This window comes from Aquarana catesbeiana, linkage group LG13 (genome assembly GCF_042186555.1).
Source record: "Aquarana catesbeiana isolate 2022-GZ linkage group LG13, ASM4218655v1, whole genome shotgun sequence".
NCBI classification, from domain to species: Eukaryota; Metazoa; Chordata; class Amphibia; order Anura; family Ranidae; genus Aquarana; species Aquarana catesbeiana.
The window spans coordinates 18,822,034-18,841,213 of NC_133336.1; the positions used below are offsets into that span (position 1 = coordinate 18,822,034).

Consider the following 19,180-nt stretch of genomic DNA (forward strand, 5'->3'; position numbering starts at 1 on the left):
AGCCGAATGCATGACTTGGGCCCCACCCCCGGGTCATTGGGTTTGATTGACAGCAGCAGGAGCCAATGGCTGCGCTGCTATGAATCCATCCAATCAGGACCCGAGACACCGGCTTTTGCTGGTGTGCTCGTCCCCGGGATGAGATAGAAGGGGTACAGGTAAGTAAAACGGGGGCTTGGGGGGGGGGGGGGGCTGCAGCATTAAAGGAGGTTTTTCACCTCAATGCATTAAAGGTGAAAAACCTTGAAGGTTTACAACCCCTTTAACCCTCTAATGCTCTCATATGTCTATAGAAGAAAGCATATTTTTTAGTCTTTTGTGTCTCTCCTGTGATCTACAGAATACTGCGCAGGGCCCCCCCCCCCCCCCAATATTGGCGCATACATGAGTGATAGTGATTTGAGACCATTTTCTCTCCTCAGTTGGGGTCACCCCTGGTTGGGAGTGTGGTGCAAACTATTTGGAAAGAATTGGGATACTGGCAGCCAATTTCTGCCTGATGAAGCCAACCATGGCGAAACATGTTGAGGCTACAATTCCAAGCTGTCCATGAAGAGATGCAAATGGAACCTATTTTGTAATACATTGGTGATGTATTGGTTAATGGTTTTATTGTGATTTTTTTTTTTTTTAAGGACTGTGAATAAAAAGAATATATTTTAACCACTTGCCAACCGCTGCACACATATACACACACACACACACACACACACACACACACACACACACACACACACGTCGGCAGAATGGCTCGTACAGGCAAATGGGAATACCTGTACCTTTCAATTTGCCACCTTGCGGGCGCGTGCCCGCGGGTCCCGCAAACTCGATGATCGCCGGAGACGGAGAGGCAGAATGAGGAAATGTAATGAAAGGCATTTCCCAGTTCTGCCTAGTGACATAACAGAGATCTACTGCTCCCTGTGATCGGGAGCGGTGATCGCTGTCATGTCAGTGGTAACTCATCCCCCCCCCACAGTTAGAATCACTCCCTAGGACACACTTAACCCCTTCATTGCCCCCTAGAGTTTAACCCGTTCTCTGCCAGTGCCATTTATACAGTAATCAGTGCATTTTTATAGCACTGATCGCTGTATAAATGACAATGGTCCCAAAATAGTGTCAAACGTGTCCGCCATAATGTTGCAGTCACACTAAAAAATAAAAATAGCAGATCGCCGCCATTACTAGTAAAAAAAAAAAAAAAAAAATAGAATAAAAACGCCATAAATCTATCCCCTATTTTGTAGACTAACTTTTGCGCAAACCAATCAATATACGCTTATTGCGATTTTTACCAAAAATATGTATAAGAATATATATCAGCCTAAACTGAGGAAAAAATTTGTTTTGTTTTTTTATATATTTTTTGGGGATATTTATTACAGCAAAAAAGTAAAAAACATTGCTTTTTTTTCAAAATTGTCACTTTTTTTTTTTTTTTTTTTTTTTTTTGTTTATAGCGCAAAAAATCAAATACCACCAAAAGAAAGCTCTATTTGTGGGGGAAAAAAAAAAAAGGAACGTCAATTTTGTTTGGGAAAGTGTCGCACAACCGCGCAATTGTCAGCTAAAGCGACGCAGTGCCGAATCGCAAAAAATGCTCTTGTCAGGAAGGGGGTAAATCCTTCCGGAACTGAAGTGGTTAATATCTTGTCATTCATTCCTTTGCACCTTGAAAATCTTGATATTTTAGAAATAGAGTTGTTCATTCAATTTTTTTTTTTTTTTACTTAAAAAAAGCATGCATTTGATAAACAGCTGTGCGTACTACCACCATTTTCTTCTACAGGGCTCATGCAATAAATGCTGACATATTAATTCTACACTTAGTTGGGGCCTTTCCCTTTCTCATTCTCTAAATGAATGGCAACACAAGCAGGACAGGTGTTTTTTTTCTTGTTTCATCTAAGTGCGAAAAAAGTTGTCATGCTGCACTAGTGTAAGTGCGGCTCAGATCAGGCAGCAACCATTACCTTCTCCCAGCTGCAGCGCAGGGTCCATCAGCTCCATCATATATTCCACATCCAGGAGAAGAGCCACAAGGTCACAGCGGGCCAGGACATACATCAGAACCGGGAGGAAGTCATCCGCTCCGTGGGGCTTCCCTGCACAAGGGACAGAAATTCAATCACAAATCTGGTGCTGCAGAAAAATTGCCCCGGGCAGGGTCCCCCACAGCAAACAGAGCCCCCCCCCGGGCAGGGTCCCCCACAGCAAATAGCAGCCCCCCCCCCCCCCCCCCCGAGGACAATTACCAACCAATTTTTCTTTCCTAGATAAATGTAACATTTCAATAAAAACAGAGCTTAATGTTCCCATTCATTTAAAACGAATAGTCTGCATTACTGAGAGACACATGAATATGAAATACTACAAATTATTGCACCACAACAGACTGAACAGAAGGGGCCCTAAAACTGGAACAATAGTGGAGTCAGCAGGAACAGTGAAGGCCAGCGTAACCTAATAAACTCTGCACATGCACAAGTGAGAATATGCGGTGTTCTAGAGCAGGGGTCTCCAGACTGCGGCCCATGGGCCAAATGAAGCCCTTTGCTTGCCTTTATCCGGCCCTTGGGACACCAAAGACGGGGCACTATTCCTCCCATTGAGTTCAGAGTTGGGGAACTAATTTGCTCAGTTACACCAATGATGGGCCACTATTCCCCCCCACTGACACCAATGATGGGCCACTATTCCCCCCCACTGACACCAATGATGGGCCACTATTCCCCCCCCCCCCACTGACACCAATGATGGGCCACTATTCCCCCCCTACTAACACCAATGATGGGCCACTATTCCCCCCCTACTGACACCAATGATGGGCCATTATTCCCCCCTCACTGACACCAATGATGGGCCACTATTCCCCCCCTACTAACACCAATGATGGGCCACTATTCCCCCCCTACTAACACCAATGATGGGCCACTATTCCCCCCCTACTGACACCAATGATGGGCCATTATTCCCCCCTCACTGACACCAATGATGGGCCATTATTCCCCCCTCACTGACACCAATGATGGGCCACTATTCCCCCCTTACTGACACCAATGATGGGCCATTATTCCCACCTACTGACCCCAATGATGGGCCACTAATCCCCCCCCCACACTGACACCAATGATGGGCCACTATCCCCCCCCACTGACACCAATGATGGGCCACTATTTCCCCCCCCCTCACTGACACCAGTGATGGGCCATTATTCCTCCCACTGACACCAACAATGGGGTACTATTCCGCTCATTGAGACCAGAGGTGGGGATCCAATTCTCCCACTGCCATCAATAGGAAACTATTCTTCCCACTGACAAAAAAAATCCCTCCCACTGAGACCACAGATGGGGGAACCAATTGTCCTACTGACACCAATGACGGAGCACTATTCCTTCCACCAACATCAATGATGTCATTTTTTTTTTACTCCCACTGAACACCAAGGCTTGTTTACCCCCACCGATGCCAGGGCATTTTCTTCTCCCACTGGCCACAGTCCGGCCCCCTAAAGTTAGAGGGGCAGTAAACTGACCCTTTGTTTGAAGTTTGGAGACCCCTGTATTAGAATGAGAATAAAAAAAACTGAAAAGCTGCACTACCATCTCTCCACCTGCAGGGGTCGCTGTTGTGTCATCTCATCACTAGTCATTGCATAAGGAGTTCCAACACTCAAATAATAGCAGTTAATGTTTACAGAAATTTGTGTAAGCAGATGTTTGCGGTTGTGTTGGGGTGATGATGATTAAGAGTACGTGTGCGATGATGGGAACAGAAACATGCGCAACCAGAATTATATTCCCCAGCTTTGATCTGGCAAGAGCCAAATGGGTGCCGATTGTGATCTAATCAAGAACGGAGGATCGTTACCCTTAAATGGGGCAGAAACAGCCCAATAGCTACAAGCAATGCTCAGATTTGGGAGTATCACTTGCTTTTATTGAGCTATGGTAAACCTAAGAATATAACCATTAAAAGTAGAACTGAACTCAAAGGGAAGGGATTTTGCATCCCCATTAGCAACAACTACAAATAGTAATTTTGCCTAGGCGGTGCCCTGAAAGATTGAGGTTTTTGAATTCCTCCCATTCTAAGGCAGGGGTCCCCAACCCCCCATCCGGTGCCGGTCCATGGCCTGCTGGGAGCCAGGCCTGCGCGGTGGGGGCTGGCAGCAGGCAGAGCAAGCCGGCACAACCTGCATTGCAATCTCTGACCACAAGAGGGAGCCCACTCCACTTCTAGCACAACTACTCCCTTCCCATTATGTGGTCATGAAGGAAGGGGAGGGAGGAGAGCTAAACCAGGGACAGCAGGACAGCATCTCATAGCACTGGTGAGACCCAGGCTGCACCACCCCCCATGAGGTGACAGGCTGCACCACCCCCCATGAGGTGACAGGCTGCAACCACAACACACACCCAGTTTACAATTTGCAATGGGGGGGTTTGCTTGTTACACCCCCCGGGTGACAAGCCATAACCCCCCCCCCCCAATAATAGGCTGCAACTGCCACACAAATAACCACCAGCCCCTCCTCCCCCTCCATTAGTCTGTGCAACCACCAGACCGCACCATACACCCCCCCCCCCCAGGCCGTGGAGGGGTTGAGTTCTGAACGGCCAGTGCCAGGGAGTTTGGGGACCACTGATCTAAGGCACTGGGGCCCCCCCAACTACTAGTCTCACCAGATCTTGAGATTTGGGGGTGCATTTATAAAATATTTGCAACGCTATTCAACCTGTTAATTGGCATGCACATTCATTCTGTAAAAAAAGAGCACAAAAATGGATATTAGGCTATTTTTTCCCCAGGTCGAATGTCTTTTTAAATCATACAGATAGAGCGAGTTAGGAAATTACCGCCCACTAGATGGAGCTGGAAATCATAGTAATTCATGGTTTTTAGTGATAATCAGGTCCATTTGGTGGCCATAATGCAGAGATGTCATTCCTGTACTGCTCATTGTTCTCCTTGCTGGAGAGGACACTGTACCTGGGAGTACAAGGATCTCCCTGAATTGGTTTCATGCATTGCATTTGGTGGATCTGTGCCTTCTCTAACTCTCCTGCTGTTTTTTTCATCATTAAACTTGAGAAAGTCCGGTACGGACGCAACGTGTCAGTTGAGTGGAGTTGCATGACATCACGGCGGGCAGAGCCTCAACACCATCGTGGAGCACTGGCTTAATATTGTTTTAACTTTTTCCATCATTACCCCACCAACCATCAGTACAAATAAAATTAAAAAAAAAGAAAAAAAACTCAGCTGCCCAGGCCACCCTGGTGACTCAAACTAGTTACCAACTCAATCCGAAAGTACAAGGCATTAGTAACATGGTCAGGACAGCAGGAATTATAGGACAGATACAGGAAGAGAACCCTTAAATACTTGTTTGCCCAGGGCAGGCCACATACCTGGGTTACCAGCGGCCATGGAGTCATAGATGAGTTTGCATGCCTTCAGCAGGTAGGTGATCTTCTTCTCTGGAGAGTAGGTCTTGTGCATGGTCCCAAACTTCTGGATAATCTTCTCCATCACGCCGCTGTCTGGCACGCTGGTGGTGACGCCCAGTTCAGTGGTGGTCGTGTCCTGGATGACCAGCTGGTTCTCGGTCATGAGTCTCAATGAGTCGTCCTTCTCATGGATCTCCCGGAGGTAACGTTCAACGGGGGCCTTGAGCGGCTTCAGGACGCACTTGCACAGAGCTGCCTCCACAATGGCGTCTGTGGTGGGAACATGGAAGAGCAGTAGAAAATATTACATGAGATCTGTATTTTCTTGAGTAGTATGCCTTTGAGGAGCAGCCATTGTTGACTTTAAAATAGTAGTCATCAACCTTGTCCTCAGGGCCCACTAACAGGCCAAGTTTTATGTATTACCTTGGGGAGATGCAGACTAAATTAATGCAATCACTGAGCAGCAAATGATATCACCTGTGATGTAATTCAGTTATCTTGCAAACCTGGCCTGTTAGTGGGCCCTGAGGACAGGGTTGATGACCACTGCTTTAAAACACCAGCGATGTACCCGTACGTGGCATCATCCCGGCACAGTTTTTTTAGAGCCAGCGGTTGGAATAGCAATCAGCTAGCTCAATTACTATCACAAGCAGCGGGAGGGGACATTTCTCCTCCCCCCCTCCCAACTCATGGCTCTCTTGTGCTCTCCTGTCCCACTGGGAGACCTGAGCAACCAGCTGCCACGTCCACCAAGATTGGCTTTGATCGGCTGTGTGATAGTAACCTCAGAAACGACAACATGACATAACTTCTGGTTTACCCGGATTTCAACTTTATTTTGATGTCAACCCACACCTACCCAATTAATAACTCGTAGTCCTAACATTCTACACTAAGGGAAGCAATTTCTTTGTTTTATCCTAACATATGGACGCATGAGACCAGCGATACCTTAGAAGGAAGGAACTAAAGACCCAAGTATCCAACAGGCAAACCCAAAAAGGGAGGACAAAGGCCAGACCAGAAGATATAGCAGGAAACGTACTTCTAGGCTCTTGTTATATGGGAATAAGGAACTGCACATCACTATCTGCATTGAATTATTTATCTAGTGTGTATGTGTGAATGCAGTAGGTGTCGCAGCAATCCCTTATTTGGTTTTTCGCATTATTTAGTACAACACGGTTTATTATTATATGGTCAATATCTTATATACCATTTGGAAGTTGATCACTATTAATATCATAAGGTAGCCCAGGGGATAACACTTAACCACTTACGGACCAGCCGCCATCGTTATACGTTGGTACTTTGACACTAAATACCGTTGTGGCAGCAGAAAGCCGCCATACCACCCCCCCCCCGGTATTTTTAAAAAATGGCGGGCGGTCCGCTTTCAGATAAAAGTGGTCTCTGCAGCAGATTCGCCGCAAGATCACTTTGATCGGCGGTGGGTAAAGGTGCCCCCGCTTTACGGTCGTCTCCGCTGCTTACCAGAGCCGCCGGTAGCGGCGGAGACGATCGGGTCCTTGACCCTCCGAGGCATGAAGTCGAGTGAGGGAAAGATGGCCCCCCACTCGGTTCCATACCATTGGATGGTGGAAGTTACGTCAAACGGTCAATGGTTTTCAAAAAAGAATGTAAATGTGAGATCTGAGGTCTTTTTGACCACAGATCTCACATTAAAGAGGTCCTGTCATGCTTTTTTTCTATTACAAGGGATGTTTACATTCCTTGTAATAGGAATAAGTGACCCAAATTTTTTTTTCTAAATGGACAGTGTAAATTAAAAAAGGAGGAGGAAGAAGAGGAAAGAAGAGGAAAGAAGAGGAAAGAAGAGGAAAGAAGAGGAAAGAAGAGGAAAGAAGAGGAAAGAAGAGGAAAGAAGAAGAAAGAAGAAGAAAGAAGAAGAAAGAAGGAAGGAAGAAAGGAGGAAGGAAGAAAGAAAGGAGGAAGGAAGAAAGAAAGGAGGAAGAAAGAAAGGAGGAAGAAAGAAGAAGAAATTAAATAAACAAAAATTTAAAAGTGCCCCGAACAGAGGATATTTCTCTATTGGCCAAAAAAAAAAAAAGCCAAAGCTCAAAAATGCTCAAGAACGTGCAAACAAAAATGCCCGAAAAAAAAAAAACAACACTCAAAAGCGCGACGCTCCGGTGTGAATGCAACCTTAGTGATCGGGAGCTAGCCAGATGGTCTCCCGATCATGTGACCACTGTTGCAGCCAATCACAGTGTTCACAGGATCGGGTATTCCGGGTCGCCAGGGCTGGGAAGGAAGGGGTTAAGGATTTTTTCTGGAAGTTTCTGGTATCTGAGGTTTTATAGGAGAGTTTTGATTTTGTTTAAGAAACAAAGCATTTAAACCAACAACAAATATGTAACATGTAAATTGCAGCCTACCAGACCTTCGATGTGGTGGCTGCATTTTTTTTTCTTTTTCAGGCCTCCCCCCCCCCATTATTTCCATGTGGTGATCCTGCCAGGAACACACTTACTGTCCTAGCGTGACAACATTGAGTCTATGAAGGAGCAGTTGTCACCCTAGGCTGCTCTCCTAATTTGGACCTCAAACATCTCCCTCTCTCCTCATCTCCATAAAACATAGTGGGGGAGGTGTTCTGTAGAGAACAGGGAAGCTACAAAAACTCTGGATTTATGACCGGGGTTTCTTCTACTTGCAGGCATTATACTGATAACATGCAACATTCCATTTTTGTACTTGGGTTTAGATTAAAGTAGAACTGAAGGCAAAGCTTTCTTTTAAGTTGTGGATGGAGCATAGGGGGGGTTTACAACATCTGTCAGGTTTTTATTACGGTCTGCCGACCTCTAATTCGTCCTGGTGGCCATTATCACAAAATGTGAAAGGCAATCCCAAAATGTTGGGTTGTCACCACAACAGGAATAGCGGAGAAACCTTCCAATGGGGGGTCACAGTTCTGGTGAGAACCAGGAATTCCTTCACTGGGGGGGGGGGGATGCCTTCCTGTTTTTACTATGGGACAGGAAGTGAAGGGAATTATTGAGGGAAGTAAAGTGAAGGGGGGAAATTTGTACTAGGTCGATTTGGGGTGAGAATCTTGGCTCGCAAATAGAATTAGGGGTAAAGCATGCAGATTACTTTGAGGGGGGGGGCAATTTTTGCTGACACACTATGCTCATACATTTGGCATTGTAGCCCTGGGCATTAGATGACCTTGTCCTGGCACTGGATGGCACCCCCCCCCCTAAACCTTTACGCTATCCAAAATGAGAAAAAAAGTTTTGCCTTCAGTTCTTCTTTTATACAACAATCAGCTCTAAATGAATCACCCCTTACCTATTTTATCATCCGTGTATAGATTATAATCCACCATGGACTTCAGCTCGGTGCTCTGAACCAGATAACTCTTCAGCTGGGTCATCATGAGCCGTATCTCCTGCAGCATCTCTGTGCTGGAGCTCTGCTTGGCCATCATCTCCAAACTGTAGGTCTTATAGTCCTGCACCAGATTCCCGAAGTACGAGTCTTTGTCATGAGCCAGTTCCGTAATCCTCTTTTGCAGCTTCCGGTCCGCAGACATAAACGCCGAAAAGACGTTGGTGATGGCCACGATGGACAACCTGTTTTTGGCCCTGTCCAGCATAAATGAATGGGACTTTTTGAGGGACGCACCGGTTAGCCTGTCACAGTCCTCATCGGCGCTGCTGGTAGAGTTGGAATCCATCTCCGGATTGGATGATGGGGTAGTTGGTGCACTCACCGGCGAATTCAAAGACGAATCTGAACCCTTCAGGTCCGGGGATGTCGAACTTTTTTGTGGTTCTTTTTTACCCCTGGTTTTGACACTCTGGTTGATTTCAGATGTCTTGGAAGGTTGTTGGGGCTCCAAGAGACTTTTTGGTTTCTGCTGAACAGATGAATTCTTAGAAGATAATTTCTTCACTCGGGGTGGTGGGACAGGAGGGGGAGGCATTTTCTTCCCGTCTGCCAATTTTTGTTGATGTACAGGAGAGTCGACCTTCTTTTGTTTGAGGTTTTCATGGCTTCCTCCCTGAGCTTCAGCTGGTTTCATTATTGGCTTCACTTTTGACACAGTGTTCTTTTGCTTAGAAGATGGCGAACTTAGTTTTTCCTCTGCGTTGGGTTTTACTGAGAAAACGTTGGATGCATCCTCTGGAACTTTACCAGAAGGTCTCCTTTTCGGGACAGCAGGTGGCAGGCGAACCGGAGTCCTAATTGGAGATGCTCCTAGATTCATATTTCCTGGAACTTCTTTCTTCTCTTCTGAATTGATGATTCTCATGTCTGCAGAAGGCTTCTCAACCATATGATCATCGACGATGGAAGACCCTGTGATGGCAGAGGACCCTTGGATGGCCGAAGACTCCTCAGCAGAGTCGCCTGCCTGGTTTAAGTTTAGAGGAGCCGATGAGTAAAGAGACACATCCGTCTTACATTTAAAACCAGAAGATTCAGCTGGTGGAGAATTAACAGAAGTAGGAGGGCATTCAGGTTCTAAGAGGTTAGGTTCAGAAGATGATGGGTCACTAGAGCAACATAACGTGAGATGTTCCACTAAAGGAGCAACAGAAGAAGAGGATGAAGAAGCCGGAGACAGATCAGCTGGGGTGTCCAGAGCAGAATTCAGAAGAAGAGGTCCATCTGACTGTGAATTAGTTGAACATTGAGAAACAGGCTCATCTGAAGGAGCTTCACCAGAAGAAGAAGGCAGTGGTGGAGTCTCGGTTTTAGAAGGGGAGATCAAACTTTGGTCAGAGAAACTCGAAGGCGTAGGGGAGGAAATCTCAGGAGAACTTAACGTTGGCGAGTGTGAATGTGGAAGTATATAATCTGGGGGAGGAGCAGAAGGAGGAACAGACGGAAGGGGAGGCTTATGTAATGAAGGAGGCGGTGGAGGAGGAGGTCTCCTGTAAACAACTTTGGGGAGCTGAACTTCGGCCTTTGCAACACAGTTTGTAAGGGGAAGTTTATCACAGGCCTGTGTGTTGCCACACTCCTCGATAAAAATAGGATTCACAAACCACAGTCTGCCACTTCCTGCCGTGAGCTCGATTTCACAGGCACAGTCACTCGGTGCATCGGAGGCGTCTCCACTCCGCAAACGGCCACAGGATGCCAATTTCCCGGGATGAGGAATGAGCGAGCCTCTTTTGTCTCTTATGGAGGAGTCCCAGAATCCTGTGTAAAAGAAAACCAAAAAAAAAGAGAATCTATTAAGATCACTGGGATTATAAAAATAGATGCAAAACTTTAAACTGAAATACATTTTGTTTGCACTGTGTATCAAAAATTTGCTATCTTGTTTTCCCTTTTTTTCATCTTTTTTTTTTGCTGATCTCCTGCAGCCTCTTTGAAGCCACTTCATCTCTACATGCGCTCCAGTGATGGTTGCATGGCATTTCTCAGGGTGGGTTTCCCGATAGTGACAACAGTGGACCATACCCGCTCACTTGTAGTCTCCATTGCTTGGACCACCACATTATGGCCATTAGGTGGTGCTGATGAGCGTACTAATTTCTTATAATGGTTAATGCCACCTGGTGGCCAAAATGCAGTATTCTCCTAATTCGCACATTCGATCTGCAGAGAATATAGCCTAAGAACATTTGAATTTTCAAATGTGCTGAAGGAACATTCCGACAAGGGGGGAAAAAAAAAAAAAAAAAAAAAAAGGAGAAGAGGAGACCTCATCAGTCTGCTGTTTCTCTTTTCACAGTCCAATCACAGCCTGGGGATTAGAAGCAAGGAATCTACTGAATCTCTTCTAAAGTCTAAAAGGGTGTCCCTCACCTCACTGTGCTGTGCGGCAGAACTGTATAAATCTTAGGACTGGATTAACAAATACAAATCCTTTTTCAGGAGAAACCGCTCATATATATATATATATATATATATATATATATATATATATATATATATATATATATATATATATATATATATACACACATACATATACATATATATACACACCATTTTATCTGTGTATTTAGAACAGTAAAGGTCCTCTGTCATGTTGGAAAAGGGAAAAGTCCTGGAAGTCGCACTCAGCCAGGGCTCCAACCAGGCCACGCCCCCTCAGGCTGGTTGGAGCCCAGGCTGTCATACACCTTCTTACAGGGATTCTGCAGATATGCAAGATTTCCAGAACTTTTCCCTTTTCCATTAGAGGTCTAGAGATTGGACAAGCTCTGTCCCTGTCTGCACGCCAAGAGGTCAGTGCCATCTTAAGAGCATTATAGGCCCCCCAGGCAATACAGCGCACAATCACGCACTATTGCCCATCAAATGCAGCTTCACTGTGTCCGTGAATGCAGCCTCACTGTGTCCGTGAATGCAGCCTCACTGTGTCCGTGAATGCAGCCTCACTGTGCCCACCAATGCAGCCTCACTGTGCCCACCAATGCAGCCTCACTGTGCCCACCAATGCAGCCTCACTGTGCCCACCAATGCAGCCTCACTGTGCCCACCAATGCAGCCTCACTGTGCCCACCAATGCAGCCTCACTGTGCCCACCAATGCAGCCTCACTGTGCCCACCAATGCAGCCTCACTGTGCCCACCAATGCAGCCTCACTGTGCCCACCAATGCAGCCTCACTGTGCCCACCAATGCAGCCTCACTGTGCCCACCAATGCAGCCTCACTGTGCCCACCAATGCAGCCTCACTGTGCCCACCAATGCAGCCTCACTGTGCCCACCAATGCAGCCTCACTGTGCCAATTAATACAGACTCGCCATTGCCTGGTAACACACACACACACACACACACACACACACAGCGGGCATCTCCTCCTGTGTATCACGGAGCTGGCTGGGTCTGTGTTCGGTGGCCGCGCTGTAACAAGGTCCCTCCCCCCTAGACCGGCTCGTGTGATAGGCGGAACACTGATTCAATCTACTATTACACGAGCCGGTCTAGGGGGGGGTGGGACCTTGTTACAGCGCGGCTGCCGAACACAGACCCAGCCAGCGCCGTGATACACAGAAGGAGGAGAGAGGGAAAGAGCGGAGCGCTGCAGTCGCAACTCAAAGCGGCCCCAGGGCAGGCGGCCTACCGGGAAATTTCCCGGTGTCCCGGTAGGCCAGTCCGGCCCTGGCTGGGGATCGCTGGGCAGGTGGGGCCCCCCCAGGCAAGTAGGGCCCTTGGGCAGCATGCCCATGTGAAAAGACAGCCCCGCAAGAGGTAGCAACATAGGAGGACCCCGTGGAGCCCATGAGCAGCACCTGTTAATTGTTGTCACAAGGACAGGAAGTGGGAGGCAACCTCCACACTGGGGTCTAACCCTTCCCCACCAGAGAATCTGCAGCCACCTAAAACAGAATTAGCACAATAAAGCCAAACCATACTCACCTCCTATTGCTCCCATGTGGGCACCTTTGCCCGGTCTCCTAGGTTCGGGATCTTTAGCCACCTTAAATGGTTGGGCCGGGATGACACAACTCCCATGCATGCGCATGTTCGTTCATTCATCCCTGCACCAAGGCAGGCTGAGAATGTGCGCCAAGTTTGGGATGCACAGCTCAGTACACATTCTAAAGAAGGCAGATAAGCAGCATTTACTGCAGAAGAGACATAGCTTGTATTTTCTGCAATAGAAGCCAGCCTGCTGGCCTTTTTTATTCTATTTTAATACATAGCTCTGTTATGTATTAAAATATTAATAGATATAGACTCACAGGTCACTTTATTAGGTACACCTGTTCAATTGCTTGGCAACACAAATTGCTAATCAGCCAATGACTTGGCAGCAACTTAATGCATTTAGGCATCTAGACATAGTGAAGACGACTTGCTGAAGTTCAAACTGAGCATCAGAATGGGGAAGAAAGGGGATTTAAAGCGGTTGTACACCCAAATTTGATATTTTTAACCTAGAGGTAAGCCTACAATAAGGCTTACCGGTAGGTAAAATATCTCCTAAACCTGTACGGTTTAGGAGATATTCCCTTTGCATGCAGCCGCTGATGTCAGCGGGGCGTATGCGCTCTGAATGCCCGGCTGAAGGTCCGGCAGACGCTGGGAAGAAAACTCCAGCGTGCATGCGTGGGAGTGACATCATCGTGGCTCCGGGAAGGCTCCCCCCCGAGGGCAAGATGTCAGCTCCCTTGGCGTGGACTGGGCTCTGATGCGGGGGCTTCGATCTGTGGCAAGTATTTCATAATGAGCTAGTATGCGCTGCATGCTAGCTCATTATGCCTTTGCCTTGCAGGGTTTTTTTTTTTTTTTTTACATCTGCAGGTATACAACCGCTTTAAGAGACTATGAACGTGGCATGGTTGCTGGTGGCAGACGGGCTGGTCTGAGTATTTATAGGATCTTCAGACACAGCCAACTCTCAGGGTTTACAGAGAATGGTGGGAAAAAAGAAAAAAAAAAAAAAAAAAAAAGGAGAAAATATCCAGTGAGCGGCAGTTGTGTGGAGGAAAATGCCTTGTTCTTGTCAGAGATCAGAGGAGAATGGGCAGACTGGTTCCTGATGATAGAACGGCCACAGTAACTCAAATAACCTCTCGTTACACCCAAGGTATGCAGAATACCATCTCTGAACGCACAACACAACCAACCTTGAAGCAGAAGACCACACCGGGTGCCACTCCTGTCAGCTAACAGGAAACTGAGGCTACAATTGGCACAGGTTCACCAAAATTGGACAATAGAAAATGGGAAAAACGTTTCCTGGTCTGATGAGTCTGGATTTCAGCTGCGACATTCAGATGGTGGGGTCAGAATTTGGCGCATGGATCCATCCTGCCTTGTATCACCGGTTCAGGCTGGTGGTGGGGGTGTAATGGTGGGGGGGGATATTTTCTTGGAAACACTTTGGGCCCCTTAGCACCAATTGAGCATTGTGCTTGCCAACCAGCTGCCGCAGTTTCACTACGGCAGAATGCCACGGCTGGGCGAAACAACGCTACCCAACGTCGCTTATCCTTTTGGCCACTAGGGGCGAGCGTGTGTCCAGAGCCGATGCAAGTGCCCGGCGGGCGCGATGACGTGATTGCTCATGACAGATCCCGGTTCTTTCAGGAGGAGCGGAGACATATCATGTGTTCATACAAAGTATGAACACCGATCTCTCTCTCCTCCTAGACATTCCCCTCCCCCCACAGTTAGAACACACTGAGGGAACACATTTAACCCCGTGATCGCCCTCTAGTGTTAACCCCTTCACTACCAGTGACATTTATACAGTAATCAGTGCCTTTTTATAGCATTGATTGCTGTATAATTGACAATGGTCCCAAAAAATGTGTCAAAAGTGTCCGTCGCATTATCACAGTCCCGATAAAAATCGCAGCTCGCTGCCAAAAAAAAAATAAATAAAAATACCATAAAGCTACCCCCATTTTGTAGACGCTATAACTTTTGCGCAAACCAGTCAATATATACGGAATTTTTTTTTTTTTACCAAAAATATGATGAATACATAAATCGGCCTAAACTGAGGAAAAAAATTTGTTCTTTTGAAAAAAAATGTGGGATATTTATTTTAGCAAAAAGTAAAAGATAATGTTTTTTTTTTCAAAATTGGTCGCTCTTCTTTTGTTTATAGCACAAAAAATAAAAAACTGCAGAGGTGATCAAATACCACCAAAGGAAAGCTCTATTTGTGGGGGGGAAAAAAAAAAAAAAAAAAAGAAGGACATCAATTTTGTTTGGGTACAACGTCGTAGGACCGTGCAATTGTCAGTTAAAGCGACGCAGAAAAATGGCCTGGTTATTGAGCAGCCAAATCTTCCAGGGCTGAAGTGGTTAAACCCCACGGCCCCCCTGAGTATTGTTGCTGACCATGTCCATCCCTTTATGACTACAGTGTCCCCATCTTCTGATGGCTCCTTCCAGCAGGATAATGCACCATGTCACAAAGCTCCAATCATCTCACCACTGGACAATGAGGTCCCTGTCCTCCAATGTCCTCCACACTCACCACGTCTCATCCAATAGAGCACCTTTGGGATGTGATGGAATGGGAAATTGGTATCATGGATGTGCAGCTGACAAATCTGCAGCAACTGTGTGATGTTATCATGTCACTATGGAGCAAAATCTCTGAGGAACGTTTCCAACACCTTGTTGTATCTATTCCACCAAGAATGAAGGCAAAAGGGGGTCCAACCCGGTACTAGGAAGGTGTACCTAATAAAGTGGCTGGTGAGCAGTGGTGTAGCGTGGGTTGTCAGTGCCCAGGGCAAGGCAAGTAATTTGCGCCCCCCAACCTGCGGACTTTTAGCACTCCCTGAGTCCCTTCCTACAGTAGTACTGACCAGCCCGATTCCTACACTGACCACTACACACTAAACTGACTTACTGGCTGCTCCCTCTCAATCACAGGGCGCCAGGGGCCATCCTGCGACGGATCATGGTGGCCGAAGCGCGAAGACACAGGAAATCAAAATTAGGAGGACAAAGCCGGGACACACACACACACACACACACACGATTTCGCCCCCCTCAAATGTTGCCCCCGGGGCCACAGCCCCCCCTCGCACCCCCCACGCTACACCACTGATGGCGAGTGCAGTATATTATTTCTAGGAATATTTTTAAGCACAGGTGAATTGTTGCATGTGAAGCGTCCGATTGGCCAACATTGCTTTAATAACTGGAGCTTGTGTGGTCACCCGGTGGTGACATCATCAAAATTGCCAAAGCTTTGCTGCAAGAGAACTTCTGTATAACATGACGAAAGTGGTCTAGAAAGCTCAGGCACGGCAGCAAATAAGGTGAACTTCATGAGAAGGGAAGGACTCCAAGTAAACTGACGAACACTTCTAAATATTCATTACATTCTAATAAATGTGGAAGTTATATTATTCAATACATTATTATGAATGTGGAACATCTGCAGACAAATTGAGGTCTTTGAGTTTAAATCTTGGTTCTCTCCACCTCACCATGCCCAACAGACTTTCCACTGCTATGGTCACCTATCTGCTGATACCTGCCACCCCCCCCCACCCCCCCTAACAGCCCTGCCGCTGCGTCCTTTTACGCTTCTGATCTTCTCCAGTGATGAGAGGTCGTTACGCATCGTTACACTGAGTAAAAGGCGCGGTGGTGAAGCCCTCAGGTCCACATCCCAATCTTCTGGGTTGAGCAACATTGGGTGTCCTTCAGCCTGAAATACTGGGGACATCTTGTTGCGGAGATAAAAAAAAAAAAAAAGTAATCTTTGAGGCTGTAGCTTCTGGGGGTTTTTGCTTAGGGGTGAAGCGAGGAAGGAGAGGTGCAGGACTACTCACATACTTTTGGCTTGGGATGTAGGACTCTGGCAAAACCCCTAAAAGGTATGGGCTGCTCCTCAAATCGGCAGTCATCTTTTCTGCTATTTGCAGCTCAGGAATGTGTCATAACCCATTTGGATGACTGAAAGGATTTAAAAATGGAAGTCAACTACCTTTCAATAAAGACATGGCTGTAGGAGTGTTGACTCTTCCTTCTCCTAACCTCAAGATGGGAACATCTGGAAACAAAACCTTTGCTGACTGAGGCCGCTATTGGGATCTACTGCCACAAAGAATGTATGGAACAGGCTACCGGATGACGCTGGTTAGGGGAGGCCAGAGGCCTCCTGAGGGGTGCTTCTGTATTGGTGCTCAGCAGAGGATTCCGTATCGATAGCACCTTAGTGAGCCAACCTCTTGTGGCAAGCATAGGTTAGCGAGTGTTTGTGCTCCCCCACCACGTGAAGGACATGCTCTCCAGCACACAGCTTGGTCACGACACAACATCGACCCAATCACAACTGCCAAAGCTTCACTGTAAGCAAACTTCTGTATAAAAGAGTATGTCGAGAAATGCAGAAAATAAGTGTAGCGCTAAAAAATGTCAACGTGAATCAATAAAAATGTATAAATGTGTATATAAGCATCCAGAATACCTCAATCACAGGGGCAGAATGGATAAAAAAAAAGATGATGAAAAATAAATAAATAATATCTGACAACAAAGTGTGTCCCCAAAGTGCTATGAAGTGATAACAATTACGAAAAAAAAAAAAAATTATCCACGTAGGAAGTGTCCAATAATTGGGGGGCTTTCTCTTCAATCTTCAACCGAAGTAATAAGTAACCACACAATAGGAGAAAACATTCAAATGAGAGGATGGGTACTCTTACCAGATCGGTTGGACGCACATACCGTACGGCAGTGCGTCTGAAAGGCTTTGGGATACTGGATCCCCAGTGATGAGATGGTGCCAAAGCTGGATGGTATCCTATAGGCCGCAGACAGCTGGCTTTATATCTGTAGGAGGATGATTGAATGAGGGTTTCTTCCGTGGTGATCACCTGAATAGGGCAGCCATGGACTGTGGCAGAAAACTCGTTTACATGATTACTTGTTTACAGTAAACAAGTTTTCTGCCACAGTCCATGGCTGCCCTATTCAGGTGATCACCATGGAAGAAACCCTCATTCAGTCATCCTCCTACAGATATAAAGCCAGCTGTCTGCGGCCTATAGGATACCATCCTGCTTTGGCACCATCTCATCACTGGGGATCCAGTATCCCAAAGCCTTTCAGACGCACTGCCGTACGGTATGTGCGTCCAACCGATCTGGTAAGATTACCCATCCTTTCATTTGAATGTTTTCTCCTATTGTGTGGTTACTTTCTACTTCGATTGAAGAGAAAGCCCCCCCAATTATTGGACACTTCATATGTGGACTTTTGTGTTTTTTTTTTAGTGTTATCACTTCATAGCACTTTGGGGACACACTTTGTTGTCAGATATTATTTATTTATTTTTCATCATCTTTTGTATCCATTCTGCCCCTGTGATTGAGGTATTCTGGATGCTTATATAAACATTTACACATTTTTATTGATTCACGTTGACATTTTTTATCGCTACATTTATTTTCTGCATTTCTCCTCAGACTTGGTTTGTGTGTTAGCTGCTTTTTGTTTACGATTGTTTGGGTTTAGCGCAGTATTTTCACCCTTTTTCTACACATTTCTAATAGAGTATGTCGCCAGCAAACCTCAATCTTCTGCAATCAGGTCATCTTGAAAAAACGTTTGTGCAGTTTGCAAATTATGCTTATGACATGCTGAAAAAACACGTCAAGACTGAAGACAAATGAAGGTCTTGGAGTTCACCCCCCAGATCTTGGTCATCTTCACTCATCATTCTTTATGGACTCCCAACTGACTTTCCATCCACTATGGTTACTTATCCTCTGCGGACAACCTTCACCCCTAACAGCCCTGCCTCTAGTAGATTTACTATAGGACAGTGATGGCGAACCTGGCACCCCAGATGTTTTGGAACTACATTTCCTGTGATGCTCGTGCACTCTGCAGTGTAGTTGAGCATCATGGGAAATGTAGTTCCAAAACATCTGTGTTGCCAAGGTTCACCATCACTGCTATAGGAGGTGTGGACCTCCCAGCAGTATCTTATTCTGAGTTAAGGGCACAGGAGTGAGGCCCCTTCGGGTCAATGACTAAACCTGGGTTGAGCGGCAGTGGGCTTCCTACAACCTGGAAGGCTGAGGACATGTGGTGAGGAAGAAGTGCTACAGGAACACCTCTGGAGAGGAGGTGCACATTGCAGTTAAAGTTTTTCTGTACCACTGGCTGAGGATTTTCTTGTTTCAGGAGTTTCCTAAACCCCTAACTGTGCTGTCTTCTCTTATATTGTAATCTGCCTCAGACTGTTGGTGGTATATAAATCCAGGAAGTCCCCATCATCCAACCTTCCA

The 19,180-nt window shown here is 46.4% G+C and overlaps 1 protein-coding gene across 3 annotated transcripts in view; it reads right to left on the reverse strand.

The window, feature by feature from the left end:
- RIN3 (Ras and Rab interactor 3) overlaps positions 1 to 19,180 on the reverse strand; it is a 126,704-nt gene that overhangs the window by 7,263 nt on the left and 100,261 nt on the right. For all 3 annotated transcript variants that reach the window (XM_073609833.1, XM_073609832.1, XM_073609831.1), the window contains exons 6-8: positions 8,784 to 10,646; positions 5,421 to 5,729; positions 1,977 to 2,108 (exon numbers count right to left, since the gene is read on the reverse strand). In XM_073609833.1, coding sequence (XP_073465934.1) covers positions 1,977 to 2,108; positions 5,421 to 5,729; positions 8,784 to 10,646 — 2,304 coding nt within the window. The remainder of the gene's footprint in view (positions 1 to 1,976; positions 2,109 to 5,420; positions 5,730 to 8,783; positions 10,647 to 19,180) is intronic.